At 33.3% G+C, this 15,306-nt stretch overlaps 2 protein-coding genes across 3 annotated transcripts; one reads left to right on the forward strand and one right to left on the reverse strand.

The window, feature by feature from the left end:
* The first annotated feature begins 1,902 nt into the window (after positions 1-1,902).
* On the forward strand, positions 1,903-3,204 carry LOC105259224. The gene is made up of 3 exons (XM_011271048.3): positions 1,903-2,133; positions 2,234-2,440; positions 2,633-3,204. The coding sequence occupies exons 1-3, from the start codon at positions 2,029-2,031 to the stop codon at positions 2,861-2,863; spliced, it is 543 nt and encodes a 180-aa protein (XP_011269350.1). The 5' UTR covers positions 1,903-2,028; the 3' UTR covers positions 2,864-3,204.
* Positions 3,205-4,761: 1,557 nt separating this feature from the next.
* LOC105259223 lies at positions 4,762-11,769 on the reverse strand. Of its 2 annotated transcripts, none has more exons than XM_011271045.3 (5): positions 11,353-11,769; positions 6,851-7,097; positions 6,333-6,527; positions 5,844-5,990; positions 4,762-5,439 (listed from the first exon to the last, which is right to left on the reverse strand). In XM_011271045.3, the coding sequence occupies exons 2-5, from the start codon at positions 6,977-6,979 to the stop codon at positions 4,921-4,923; spliced, it is 990 nt and encodes a 329-aa protein (XP_011269347.1). In that variant the 5' UTR covers positions 6,980-7,097; positions 11,353-11,769; the 3' UTR covers positions 4,762-4,920. The 2 variants fall into 2 exon arrangements, with proteins under 2 accessions (XP_011269347.1, XP_011269348.1); XM_011271046.3 differs by having other exon boundaries at positions 11,339-11,769.
* Positions 11,770-15,306: the final 3,537 nt, after the last annotated feature.

Raw genomic sequence — 15,306 nt, forward strand, 5'->3', positions numbered from 1 at the left:
TGTGAACACTTAGCGTAAGATAATAATATAAAATTATACAGCCTCTCACAAAAAATAATTTTTCGTTACATAAGAAAATAATAATTTATAGTAGCAACCAAATAATTTCTATAGAAGTGTGTATGTACTAAAATTTTTGATAATAAACTATACGAGTATATGATTTTTTTCTTTCCTTTTAAAATACAATTACAGATATTGTATTTACCAACGAAGGAAAATGAAAAATTATCGTTACTATAAAGAGAAACTTTTGGCGATTTCGATGCACGAATTGCACGACCTTCTTTAGACGCACTGGTGGACCATTTTGAAATCTTTGTATTCCTCATCATAGCATAGCGGGCAATGCGACTGGAATCTTTAAGGATGATACTTTCAGGGTGTTCACCTTGCTACTGATCGATTCAACGATAGGCAGACGAAATTTGTGCGGCGATTGCGGCCCATCGATGCATCATCCGATCACAGAAAAATAAAATTTTTGGAAAAAACTTTAAAAGTATCTTTGAATTTGAAGAGAAAAGTATCATATACAGGATATATAAAATTAAAAGTAAAAAATACGTATGTGTAAATTTATTAAAATTGTTAAAATATCATGGAAAAAAGAGAAGAAATTATATATACATATAAATAGATGAGAAAGAGAGAGACTTAGTGGCAAGCTTATTTATAACAAGTTAATACTATTGACAATTTGAATCTTGAGATCCGAGGCACTGTATATCATTTTTACCATTTTTATCACGTTTTATCATTTTCATATATATTTTTTTATGTATTGTGATTAATGAAAATATACAAGTAAAATAGCATGTTTTTTTTTATAAAAATCTTTTAACTATTGAAAAGCTATCGAATCCTGAGAAAGAACGTATCAAATATTATTCGTTATCTCTATTGTCAATTGCCAAAAGCAGATGCGATTTCGTAATCGGATATACATCACCGTGGAAACCATTAAGTATTCACATCCCGAAGAAATGCCACTTGCGATGCGACCTTAACAAAGATAAGGCCCGATTGGGACTGCCCTCGAATTTCGACGGCCGAATTTGCGCGACACATCTTTGAAGTCTCAATTGGAATAAAGCCAATAGCGGAATGAGATCAATGTGTTGAATTTCAGATAGAATAAATAACTACGATCTAAAGAAGAAATTCATGAGATTAAAGAATTACGAGAAAATTTGAAGCGTTTCGTTATCTTTTAACACACATTTATTCTCAACGCATATAATTTATCCGGCCTTCGAGCCGCACGTCTTTTTGAGATCCTCATAGATTAAATATACTTGATTCTTTTCAAAAATAAATCCTTTTCAGCAAAAGAACTTGTCTGACTACTTAGTGTTTAGATAAATTATCAGTTGTCGTTATTTGATGTCTCGCAAAGACAATTTTCATGAACAGAAACTATTTTCTTTGTTTGAGAAATTTTAAAAACACAAAAATGCAATAAGATATTATGCATGATAATATATTATAAAAGCATTTCCGTGCACAATTTAATTTCCATGCATAGTTGTTCAATTAATTTGGAAATAGATTGAAAATAAAATAATTTAAGAATCAATAAATTTTAAAAAATACTATTCTTTCGCATATTATATATAATTATGCAAAAAATTGCAAGCGATACAAGAAAGTATTCATTGTGAATATCTTCAGGAATAAAATAAATAAAAATTGCCAAATGAGTACATTAAGCCGTAAGCAGCATTTGCATCGGGCCTTCGATGTTGATGTGAACGTCTGATGATGGTCATTGGCAGACAAAACGTGATAAACTTACTGATTTCAATTTACCGAGAATCTACCATTCATACAATATTCAAGATCCTTACGCGCAGTTTCGCTATATAATACCCTTCTGCAGATCACATCATCAGTCTTCTCAAAATCTTCAAACAGAGCTCCAATAAAACGTCACAGTCGCCGAAGAACTAACCGCAGTAACCAAGAGACCATCGTCTCTCGAAGAAATACCATACGAAGACACGTACTTTATACCTCGTTAAAATTATGACGCGAGAGAAGTTCCTCGTCGTGCTGTTCCTTGGTTTTATTGCAATAGTCCTGAGCTTGCCTCAGCAATCGAAATCGAAGAGACCCATTCCAGTGTTCAAGGTTTTTAGACATCTATTTCTGCGCTATTTTATATCACAACTTTTCAAAATTTATAAATGCAATTTATAAAAATATCAAATTTGTTCAATTACATTTCTAGCAACCTAAAATTGGTGGTTTGCTGCTTCCCGATAACGCGACGCTCATTCGCGAGAACATCGTCGATACATTTTCCTGCCAGAATAGAATTTATGGATATTACGCTGATATGGAAAACGAATGTCAAGTGTTTCACGTATGCTTACCGCAAACTAGAGGCTCGATTAGATGGAGTTTTATTTGCCCTGCTGAGACAGTTTTTAATCAAGTAAATTAATATTTGCTTTTTATACATATATATAATTATTCTTTTATTTTCGAAACAATAGAGAAAGATAATGCTTCCCGATAACGCTGAAGAAAATGCTGATGTTAAACAATGGCTATTTATTTATTAACATGTTGTGTTCAAAAAAAGATCAATAATATTATAAAATCTCTCTTATTTTTCGATTTACAGGCGACATTTGTATGCACACAAACGGAAAGTTCGATACCATGCGAGGACTCGGAGAAGTATTATGTTTTGAACGAGGAGATCGGAAAGGAAATAGAAGAAGAAGAGGAAGCAGATCAGGAACTAGGAAAAGAAAATACCACAAAGATTTCTGAATTAGAAACGGTGTCGAAGAAATCATTTTCGAAAAATTCTAAATTATTAAATCGAGAGAGATTGTTCCGGCGTAATTAAAAAGAATACATCTTTTCTACCCTTATTTGTAAGGGACTGCTCTATAAAATACCGTGATTATGACTAGCCAACATCTCGATTTAAGAATAAAACAAATTTTAGCTTGCCCAATTGAGATTGACTAAATGCTCATTTAGTCTTTAAGATAATCGCTTATAGATTGCTTATCGTCTTTGTAAGAGTGCTCATAATAACAAATAGTAGGGCTAAAATTTAAATTATTGTTAATGTAAAATATAACATTACATGTATAAAATAAAATTTCTGTACAGTGCCAGTCAAATACGAATAGAATAAGTCGTATATATTACGTAATTGTGTGCAAACATATTAAACGCTTATATCTGTAATTATTAATTGAATAAAATAAAAGATGCGTAGAAAAAATAATAATTGTTTTTATTTTTATATTTGCAAAAACAATAAAAATAACGGTGAAGCACTTATATGATTATTGTCAAAAAGAGTTTTTTACAGTAACGCAAAAGAGTTTTTTTTATAGTAACGGAAAATATATTTTTAATTAAAAATTTTTAATTAATTGTTAATAATATATAAGTACAGACCAACAAATATAATTATTTAATATTGATCTAGAATACAAGGCCAATAATTATATAAGATTATACAAGAAATTGAACCAATGATTATACAAGAAAAAGCGTTACACGAATGTCCCAAGCCTAAAGTGCACAAGAATCGTGACGCGATAGCCTCGCAAACATAATAAAGAAAAAGAATAAGAAGAAAATTATTAATTAAAATGAAGCAATATATACATAGCGATAAAAAAGTGTCGTTAACAACATTACGCACTTGCAGCGATTGATATGTGTCGATATTGGTCTCTTGTGAACTTAATATAAAATAACTAAAATATATAAAAACGCACTAAATAATAGCAGAAAGTTTTCTGTTGCTATTATATATAGCTTTTGCACTAATATTAAAATGTAGTTTCGGAATATAGAACTTAAACTAGAAACACACACACGTAAAGCGACTAAAAAATAAATCCAAAATCATCGTCCGATTCGTCGACCATCATCATCAAATTTTCGTGAAATCGCACAAGTCGCGACGCTTGAAACATCATCCACAACTCCCGCGCATTCCATCGTTTTATATTCGATATCTTTGGATATCTAGCTATTATCTCAGACAGGCAAAGCCCATCTAGCTTTTCGCAATGCCGATAAAATAATAAAATAAGCAACAATTGTACACGAACACTCATATCCAGATAACAACACTCTAAATATCTCTCTGTTATCGGATTGGAATATCAAATCGTAATATGCATACAATTTAAACAATTGGGTACAATTTAAAACATTAAATAAACATTAAGTATAAATCCAAAATATCTACATCATTAATTCATATTTAAAAAGAATTATATGTTGTAAGACATGACTTTTTATAATGTAACAACTCATTTCTTTTCAATCAAGTTGAAATTTTAAATAGAATATGTGTTATGCGCGCGATATTAGTAAAAAATGTTGCACTTATATATATAATTATTTACTTAATATAATGATTTCGATTATATCAACAAATGTATATAAACTTATTTTAATTTTTCTCTATATTTGTATTAAAAATATATATAATTATTAAATATATGTTCTCTTCAATAATCTATTTCCATGCAAAAAAAAATATATATTAAATTTTCTGTTTTTTATGTACTTATATGTATATAATATATATATATATATATATATATATATATATATATATATCGAATTAACTTTTCATTGTAATGCATCAAAAGATAATGATGTTTGTTTGGAAATTTAATTTTTTACCCTGTATATTATTATTTTCAAAAAAATCTTTTTCGAATTATAAAATAATTACCTATAAAATAGTTATAAAATAATTATTCTACATCGAGTTAAAACTTTCCGAAGTAAATTTCCAATCAGATTTGGATCGAATTTTTTTTACTTCTTTACATAGATCGAAGATTTTTCAAAATTTTTTGATTAAATTAATACCTATTCATACCTATTTATACTTTAGTCTAAATCAACGATGGACTTTTCAAGCTACGCCTCGGAATCCATCGTAAGATCCGCTTCGATCTCTTCAGGGCTTCTCAAGTCGATTGCGAATCTCTTTTTGGCGGTGTTATTTCCGGTCATCTCGGAAAGTTTCTCCTGTGCCTTCACAGTTTTGGAGTAGATCTCGAAGGCCGTTGCGAGGGCATACGTTAATTGCCTTGCGTAGTATTTGGACTCGCAAACGAAACCATGACATTCAAACGGTGAGATCCTCCTGAAGTTCTCTGTCTCGCGAACGACTATCATAGAGAAGACCCTAGTATAAACGAGATCTTGTACTCCATAGGAGATCGTCTCGATAGGATACATTCTGGTATTGGCATCTTGCTTCCTCTTATCCATTGGTAGCAAGGCAACTCCTTCTTGAGAGACCACCAGCTTGATAAGAGGAAGCATTGTGTTGGTCGGCAAAGCCTTTGCAGCAGAAACCATATTATCGACGGGCCTTCTCGTATGCTTGATGCCCCAGAGGCCTCTTGCATCGTGGGATCCCAAATATTTCACCTGAAAACGGTCCACTTAAAGTCTCGGACATTCAACGAACTTTTCAAGGACCTTTAATTCTTGACGATGCGCCCTTTTAATACATTCTTTTAAACAAAATTTTAGCCTTCAAGAATTAAAACGTTAATCATAAAGACATTTTACGAAAGAAAATATTTGCAAATATTATAAACAATTAATTAATGAAGTTTAATAATTTTTGCGTAGAAAATTTTTCTCTTTCATGATTTTTCTATATTATTTTTATTTTAAACAAAAAAATATATTTTTTATGAAAATGTTTATATATGTATATATTACAGTATGATTAAATTAACTAGCCGTATTTTATTGAAGCAGGTAGAATATAGATATTAGTGCAAGACTTTTCAAAAGATTTAAGACACCTTGCTTGAAAATTATACCTGAAATACTTGCGGTAGATCGGTGGAGCCTTCAAAGACATTATTGTCGATGGACAAACGCGACAGCTTTGACACGAAATCTTTCTTTTTGTCATCGAAGGATACCGGGCTCTTTTCCTTCTTCATTTCATCCAAAGACTGGTCCCTCTGTTGCAAATTTATATTTTTTAACGTGCGATCCAGAATTATAATTTAGGATCCAATTATTAAATAATCCATAAAAGCGATCGTTTATCTAATAATGCAACAGAAATTTTTTTAACAAAAAAGGACGATATAAATGACGCATATAAATGACAAACAAGGGAGACATTGAGTGATAAGATCAGAGATAATTTGCGACGATACTACTTGACATTCTTGGCATATATTAAAATTAATAGCGACACTGATATATATGATAGATCGATCTCTTCTCGCGATTTATGTGATTCCAAAGCACGTTTTTTTACCTGCGCTCTCCGCGAAAGAACCTTAAGCACTACTCACAGGAATGTTATCGTGGCGGCAATATTTCGTCGTTGATCTAGGCTTGACTTTAAGATGATACTCCACCACGTTCGGTATGTTTGGCGTGTCGGGCACGACTGAGTCGGCAGCGGTTGACGCGCGTTCACGACCCTCGCTTCCGGCCCTGGTCGGAGGCGCTGATGTCGTTGATCCACCACCACCAACTTCCGACGTCTAATGGCATTTTATCAAGCTGTATAGACGTTAATCTATTCTCGTATCTTCACAACATGCATCTTAAAGCCTGGATTTATGCACTTTGCGTCACCATATTACGAGATTGTGCAATCTTTGTTTTCGTATTCAAATACGTACTATTTTAGTAATTTTTAAACATTTTCAAGATATAATTAGATTTTATAAGATTTTAGTCTGGGTCTTTATTAATGTTAGTAGAAATATTTTAATCGTATTTTGGAAGAGTTGTGATCATAAACAATTTATACGAAAATAAACGTACAAAATAACAATTCTTCGCGACATAACAAGAAACCAACCTTAGATGAAGAACAGATTCGTTGTTCGTTACGAATTATATTGTCGTCTGTTTGTTCATTGCTAACAGTGTGGATCTTTCTCATAACGTTATCGGATCTTTTCGCAAAACCAAAGTCCTCGTTTTCCATGACGGTCGGTTAAATCAGCTTCGTGGTTAATAGGAAATTTATCGCTTCCACCGTTTCTCCTTTTATCTTTTCTTTTTCTCGGTTCTTACATTTATCTTAGATTGAAGTAACGGGCTATCTGCAAATAATTCGTCGATACAGAATGCATTATTTTCTCGTGCTTTAAAATTCCATTGAACAATATAATACAAAAACACAAGATCTGTAATTCTTATGATGATCTACTTCCTCCGACATGTTTCTTGAAATGCGATCTCTATATATGAATAAACCGCGAATTTCAATGAATGACTTTGAGAATCTATGACAGACATGAATTTACCCCCTGTTACATTATAATTATTGCTATTTGAAGATGCGCCCGGGCGCGAAATTAAAAATGGACTTAACGTCTGAATTTCGACCGGAAAACAGCTGTCGAGCAGCACGTGTTGCACCTTGCATCGGCCTGCTTCTACCAAGCTTTTTTCTTCCTTTCTTCCACTTCAACGGATATTTGTGCTATTTATAATATATAATTGCTTGGATAGAAAATTTTTATTCATTTTATTGTTAATTCGATGAAAAATTAGTAAGAAAAAATTACATCTGTAAGTCCTTGAAAAAATTCGTGCGATTTTGAAGCCATTTTCATTTATTAATAATAATAATGTTAATAAATGGATTTAATAATAATAATATAAAATGATATATAATATTTTAAACAAAGATATTGACCATATTATCAACAATCTTTTGTCTTTCAGACAATAGTTTTAACCCGCACCGATAAAATGACTCATCTTTTAAGATTATCTATTCATTGACTTATTTTCATGCTTTCTCAATTATTTAAAACATTTTTTCTTTTATGATTTAGTGTAAATATCATAATTGTTGACTGTAACTCTTCTGTGATTGTCTATCTCGATGATAATAGCTAATAATAGCACCCGGTGATAGTAGAGCTTTTTGATCCACCAGATACGCAGAAGAATTTTATAATAATGTATGTTATATTTTGCAATGGATACCGATGAGTGGCCAGAGTGATCAATTATCATGATATTTTATATTTTAAATTGTCAAAATAAATCCATTTTTCCATCATCCGTAACTATTCACAAAAAACTTTTTTCTTATCTGGTAAACAATAAGAAACAGATGCTGAACCGATTCGCAAGCAGAAATGGCGTCATGCTGAAGTTATTTATTTTCTTTCACATTTTTTCGCCTTCCTTTTAAATGATACTGGATTGATTAGATACTGGATTGATTCATCAACTCCAATTTGCCTCTTTTAATGTTTGCATTTGCTGAGTTTTCATTGAACAATGTTTCCAATTCGTCATTCTTTATCTTATTTGAACAATCATAACATAGATTGTCATAATTACCATTTTTAAATCTTTTAAATCATTTTTCGCAAACAATAGCGAACACGACATTTTTTTTCTTTCATAGATCTGATAAATTATTCTTTTAGTTGTTGTAATTTCACCTCGATTAAAATAATAAAATATGCAAGATGAACTTTATCTTTTCATTTTCAATTGCGCTAAAAATTTAATATTTTCTTCAGAACTATAATTTGTCACACATCAATTGAGTTCGAGTATCAATACTTAAAAATAGAAAAACTTAAAAAATATTATTAAGTAATTATTACATCATCTATTTATGACTTTACGATCTTTTGCGAGCACCTATTAATTCCAACTATTATAGCACATAATATTTTCGATTATGCTAATTATACTTGTTACAACTTTCAATAATAATTATTTATACTTTCTTTTCTTCTTCGAATCACGTTCTTTGAGACAGTCACACATTTTTACATATTTTTACATATTGGTATATTAATTTATTTATGAGAAATCGTAAACTTTATATTTATTAATTTACAAATAAGTAAGAGTAAATGTATGAATGAATTATACGACGGACGGATGTTCACTGTTTTAACTTTCGCTGTTTTCTGTAAACGCACAGTGACAATGACAGGTTTTTGTTCACGTCTGTGATTACATCTCGACAGCGGATGCGCGGAACGCAATTGTATCGGCGATTTTAAACTTTACCAAGGGGGGGCTTTTCAGAGCCGACAGGAAATGACTCAGGTGACCGATAGTCAGGTGAGGAAGGATTCATTAATGTATTCCGTCCGTTACAGGTGTGGCGTGTTTCGGGTGTTTGGCTTTGTGTTTACGAGGCATCCGCGTGTATAAACGTTATTTCGAGAGTATACACTAAAAGCCTCGATGTATACATGCAAAAATGGAGATTTGAAACTAATAAATAGCACGAACAATAACTTCGGTGAAACAGTTCACGAATATATATCATATTATATTTTAAAGTTCAACAAATATTATTTTTTTACAAAAATATTTTATAATTGACAAAACATATAAATATATTTAAAAATATTGCAGAAGAGAATTTTTATTCAGATATAACAATTGTCTGTGCATCTTAAAAAAAAATAATTTTAACTCTCAGGAAGAAAATATGTGTGCGAAAGCGAAATGGAACACCAGGTACGTAACCGCATCTGTACACCTGTCGTCGAATTACACCCGCGTACAATAGCAGAATTGTTAATATGAACTACTATTTAACGGGTGTCTATTATAAACTGAAAGAAAGATCTTCTTTTAAAAAACATTCGTTTTACACAAGTATTTTATCGATATCAATAAATCGCGATTGCCTAAAATGGACATTTGCATGTTAACATTACGATTGTGTATAGCATCGAGAAATTGAACGACACGTCGATAATCAATCAGCACATTGCACTGTGCATGTGCATAATGTGAGAAGCAATAGAGAAGGTTCGGGATGTGTCCGATAACGGTAGCGTTAGCAGATGAAATAGAATCGCTGCTCGTTATTACGGTTTCTCCTAGATTTCCGTTATATTCGATGTTATACCTTGCAGAATCTCTCAGAATTTTTTACGTAATAAAGGAAATTGCAATGAAGCGTAAAAAAAAGTTTTGATGTAGCGAGCACACACAGTAGTGCTATTTATATAATATTACGCGATGGCGAAGCGCATTCCTCATCAATATCGATGCGACCGTCGAAGAAAAAATCGCCAACGTCGAAAACTTCACAGACATTATTCGCGACTCGTGATTATATCTGACAACGCGAAATCAGCTAATTCCCTCTTTTCATTTGCAGCTCGTGGAAGGGTGGAAACCGGAAGCGAGCGTCGCTGGATGTCTGACCGGAAGTTATTATGGTCATGTCACGAAGGAGCTCCAACGATGCGTGCCACGCATCCGTCCTCACGGAATTCGAACGGAATTCAGCGGATTGTGAATTCGTTGAGGGAAATCTAACAGTCGTGTAACGATTAAATCGCCACTCATTTCAACATAAATTCCTAAAAAAATCACATATGTTCCCTTATATCTTTTATACATATCAAGATCTTTGATAAAATAAGATTGATAAAAAATATAGTGTCTGATAAAAATTATCTGACATCCATCCTTCTATTTGCGTATGCATATGTTACTTTATTCCATCAGTACTCGCAATACTCAACGATAAACAAGTCAGGTGAATAAAATTCGTTTAAGCAGAATCATCGATTCTTGTAATTAAGATTCTCTTAATTCGATAAATAAAAATTAAAGAATAATTAAAAGTAGCATTTAAAAAAATGAAGTTTAAAAGCAAAATATTATATCAGCGAATTTATAAGCTTATTTACATATATAACTATTTCGAGTAAAAATTTTGTCTAAAATTTTGTCTAAAAATTAAAAGAAGCTTTTAATTATTTCGAGTCGAAAATTATTTAATTTATTTCATGTTATTGTGTAGGTCTTATTATTTTTCTTGAAACAATAATTAGGGACGCCATATATACATCTGCATGTATTATCATATCTCAAGATTGCTCAGTCAACCTTTGATAAAGATGATACGTCAGATGTCACAAATTTACGATCGAAAATCATTGTTGACAAGAAAACATACGCAATTATTCTCATAATCGCGAAGTGACTTATCGTTTGGCGATGCAGGGATGCGTGCGATTGCACAAGCACGACGGGAGACTATCAGCAGGCGAAACTATCGGGCGAGGAATTTACGACAGCCACGCCAAGCGCGGCACCGATCGTTAATTTAAACAATAGCCGCATGCTAATTACGACGATCGGACTCGCGGCGATGGAAATCAACTGCAACAAATCGCAACGAAATACAACGGATATTTTATCGGGAGAATCACGATCTCCGCTCGAAACGAAAAGGATGGATCGATTTATGGAGATCGCGATGAATCGGTCCGCCATCAATTATGATTCACGGGCGATCGGGACCGATAAATATATCGCAGGCGGCGAATCGTACCTTCGGCTATTTACCTTCACATTTCCTGAGGCGGTTGACATGATCGGCGAAACGCATACGCACATACACACGTAATAACACGCGCGCACGTTCTAAATCGAGATGGATTCTATGGCGTGCACTCCGCCCAGGTGCGATCGTTCGATCTCGATCTTACCGTTCGACGCACCTGCGGCGAGCGACGACGACGGTGGCGGCTGAAAAAGCCCTCGCTTCCGGAAACATCGTCGCATCGACGGTGCATCCGCGTGCGACGAGGCTCGCAGCGGTTCTGTCCGATCTCTCTGCGCGAATCCGAAACCGGAATATATCTAGGGAAACGATTGACAGGCACCTGCGGTATGCACTGTCGCGTACGTGCGACTGAAAATGTGGGACAGCGCGTTCGCCGCGCCGTTCGTTCGTTCGTTCGTTCGTCCGGAGTCGCGCTACTGATAAAACGGAACGAGCCTCGATAGAGCTGTATACATCCATACACGTACCCACACGAAGTGGCGTCAACTTGCGTACCGGCATACCTGTAATAAACTTGAGGTTGACACGAGCGATAAGACACGCACAAGCGATGCCGCTAGAGATTAATTGTATAATCGCGCGACATAAAAAAGAAATTTTTTCAGGTGCTCCGAAATTGGGGGATCTCTTATTTCGAATAATTATCATAGAATGCGGAATCGCATGAAATATTTCGATTAATCGTAGAGTAGAAATTATAGCTGTTGTATAAATTACAACAATTTCGATACCTAAAATTATATCTTCTTAAGATTATTCTTCTGTATAAATTTAATGATAAAAATGGGAGTCATCAACTCTGTTGCAGAACAAAGTGCGGCAAGAGCTTCCGACATTCACTCTCATTACGATCTTTAATGTATTACTTACGTAAGTAATACAATCAAATTCATGCGACAGAAAAGTAATCTTACGCAATAACGTTGGCAACTTTAATCGCGAGAAACAAAACTTATGTCTAAAAAATATTGCTATCATTCGACAAATCTATGCATCTATCAGCTCTCTTTCTCTCTATACTTTGTTCCGGATATCAATCACAATTGCATTGCGTAACATGACGTAATAAAATACACGCGAGAGCTTGTGATTAAATGAACATTTACATATGCAATTAATGTGGATCGGTGCCGCCATCGGTGCAAACAATGCGTCTCCCGTGAGTTCGTTTCTTCTCCCAAGAGAGAGAGAATTTAAGATATATTATATAATAAAACGGTAGGTTACACGATATCCTCATTTATTTTATACCATCGAATTTATCGTCGACGATCGACAAATCTTCAAAGAATCTTTTTTCTCTCGAAGCTGCCATCTTGATCCATGATGAATTATTTGATTCGCTCAGTGAACGATAAAAACGTGAGAATAGCTTTCGTGCTTCTTTGTTGGCATCTGACGACAGGGAAAGAAGATGCTCGGAAGTCAAGTCGTTATGAAATTACGGATTATATTGAATGAGTAGTCGTGCGAAGATGCTGGGCCGTTTTAAGAATGTCACGAAAGTGAAACGTTTCTTTGGAAACTTCTCTTATCAGATACATAACACAATATAATATTTCAATATAATATTTTAAATATTATTAGAAGCGAATGTGAATTATTTTTAATTGAATTATTTCGAAGCTAATTTGAAGGTTTTAGGAGATTGCTAATAAAATCTTGTTAATATAATTATGTTTCAACAAAAAGCTTTCAAATAACGCTTTCTTACACTTAATTTAAAAGTGATGTATATGAATTTTATCTTTCATTGCAATATTTTATTTGTTCTTACGCCAAATTCTTGCGAATAGATCGTTAAGTTCTCAGTGCAAATTTAGATTAGGAACATTTTCGAAAACGACACGCTAATGATGAGTTATTCAATAGAAGAGAATAGAAGAGACATTCTCCAACAATGTGTGTCGGTGTTCTTTCAAAGCTGTTTCGTTGGCGCCTGGTCGCAAAAGTAATAAACAGACCTTCCCACGATTGCCGCGTATATTTTGCAATCGCTCCGATATGTAATTAACACAAGCAGACAGATAATTTAATTAAGAACAATATTCTGCACCCGCGCTCCTCATCCGCACGTAATGCGCGCCGCAATACGATCCGTGCGAAATCGGCCGTAAGGAGAGAGGGATGCGTTCTCCAAACACTTGTTTCCTGTTGTTCTTGAAATGCATCACATTGACGCAATGTTTCAATAATATAAAATCGACGAAGCATAACGCACGCAATTAAGAAATTTATTCATGTAGCGTGAAAAATGCGTTATTTTTTTTAGAAAATCTGTTATTTAATCTATTTATTTACTGTTAAAAGAAAAGTTTTCGAGTTAAATTAATTTGATAATTTTAATTATATATAATTATTTATATATAATGTCTTTTATAATATATAACAATCAATGTAATATAAATGTAAAGTAATGTAATTATAAAAAATTTAATTAAAATGAAAAATTTAATTTTCTTTTGCTCCAAAGAAAATAAATATAGTTGTACGGTTCAGTTCATGATGTATGAGTCATTGACGACTGGGCATCTAATTATCTCAAGTGTTTGCATGTCAATATGGAAAAACTTGTAGGTGCCAATTATACATCGTTAATTGGCATAAAACGTGTTTCGAAAATTAAGGGTTTCGGAACGGAAGATGCGATGCGCTCGCGCAACAGAATGCAAATGAACGACTCAGCTTCGCGCGAGATGCGATTTGCGATTCTTAATTCCGCGATGTATCTCAAGGTCGCATCTTTCGCGAGCACACGAAGACTTTTTCGTGTGAAATTCAAACGTCAAGCTCATAATAAATGTCATCGTTATCCCACAGGCAAAAAAAGAGAGGCCAGCATTCATCCCCTCAAAGAAGAATTTTAGAGGTTTTGTTATGTCTTTACATCGCACGAATTTATGTGATCTATCGCGATGCCATAATTGCGCGATATAAAGCGAATCGCGCAATTACGGCATCGCGATAGATCACATAAATTCGCACACTGTCGCGACATCCATCATGGTTATTAAAGGATCATTAAAGGACCGCGTTAGCGGGTCACAATAAAACGCGTAATTATCGCTCATTGTGATTCAGGGTGAAAGCGTTAGTTGCCAAAATAAGAATTGTATGTCACATCACGCCATTGTACGATCGCGAGAATTTCAAAGGATGATAAAAGATAGACGTAGAATCAAATTTGTTGAAGCGTGATATGACAAATAACTATGAGTGTTGAGCGACAGCGCAACCTTGGATCTATTGCAGGATAAAGACGAATCATTTCGGAGTCCGCCCTGTTGACGAGCATTTCCGTTTCATGGAAAAATCTAAAATCAAAAAAGAAAAAAAACCCATATCTGATCGAAGAAACCGACGCGGTGATCTCAACCCCTCCAGCGTAGATGCACAAAACAGTAATTAACGATACGATCACGCAATCTAAGAATATTCGATTGCTTATGTAACAAATTGATACGTCAATCATACTTTAGCGAAGTGGAAAAGTGTTGAATTCTAATGTTAAATATTACAAGAATAAAAATTTGTATCTAATATAAAAGTTTTTTCTATTTTTTTTTGTTTCAATTTAGAATCTGTATTTATGATTCCACTAAAAATTTCGTTATCAGTTGGAAAATAAAATTATAAAATTTTTATTGCGAGACGATTTTAATTATTAATTTTATCTCTCTCTGGCATAAACTATACTTATAATATAGTCTTATATAATCTTATAAACTTATTATATAATCATACGATATTTTTCTTAGTTGTTTGCAATTCGAAATAGCAGCTGGAATAATTAGACACATAATTCTCAAGAAAAAGTAGCTAATTTATTGAACACATCTTGATCGAATAAAGATCAAATGAAGCACATACCGAATTCAATTAAATTCCATTGATTAATTATGAGAATGATCTCTTCTCTCTTTCTCTTTAAATATGGGTAAAACTTTAGCAAA

Source organism: Camponotus floridanus, unplaced genomic scaffold (genome assembly GCF_003227725.1).
Source record: "Camponotus floridanus strain SB8 unplaced genomic scaffold, Cflo_v7.5 scaffold121, whole genome shotgun sequence".
NCBI classification, from domain to species: domain Eukaryota; kingdom Metazoa; phylum Arthropoda; class Insecta; order Hymenoptera; family Formicidae; genus Camponotus; species Camponotus floridanus.

Coding starts and splice junctions, on each gene's coding strand:
- LOC105259223 (XM_011271045.3), bottom strand. CDS start 6,979: ATGGAAAACGAGGACTTTGGTTTTGCGAAAAGATCCGATAACGTTATG. Junction 6,528..6,850: donor GAATCTGTTCTTCATCTAAG/GTTGGTTTCTTG, acceptor AAATGCCATTAG/ACGTCGGAAGTTGGTGGTGG. Junction 5,991..6,332: donor GCCGCCACGATAACATTCCT/GTGAGTAGTGCT, acceptor AATTTGCAACAG/AGGGACCAGTCTTTGGATGA.
- LOC105259224 (XM_011271048.3), top strand. CDS start 2,029: ATGACGCGAGAGAAGTTCCTCGTCGTGCTGTTCCTTGGTTTTATTGCA. Junction 2,134..2,233: donor GACCCATTCCAGTGTTCAAG/GTTTTTAGACAT, acceptor TTACATTTCTAG/CAACCTAAAATTGGTGGTTT. Junction 2,441..2,632: donor CTGAGACAGTTTTTAATCAA/GTAAATTAATAT, acceptor TTCGATTTACAG/GCGACATTTGTATGCACACA.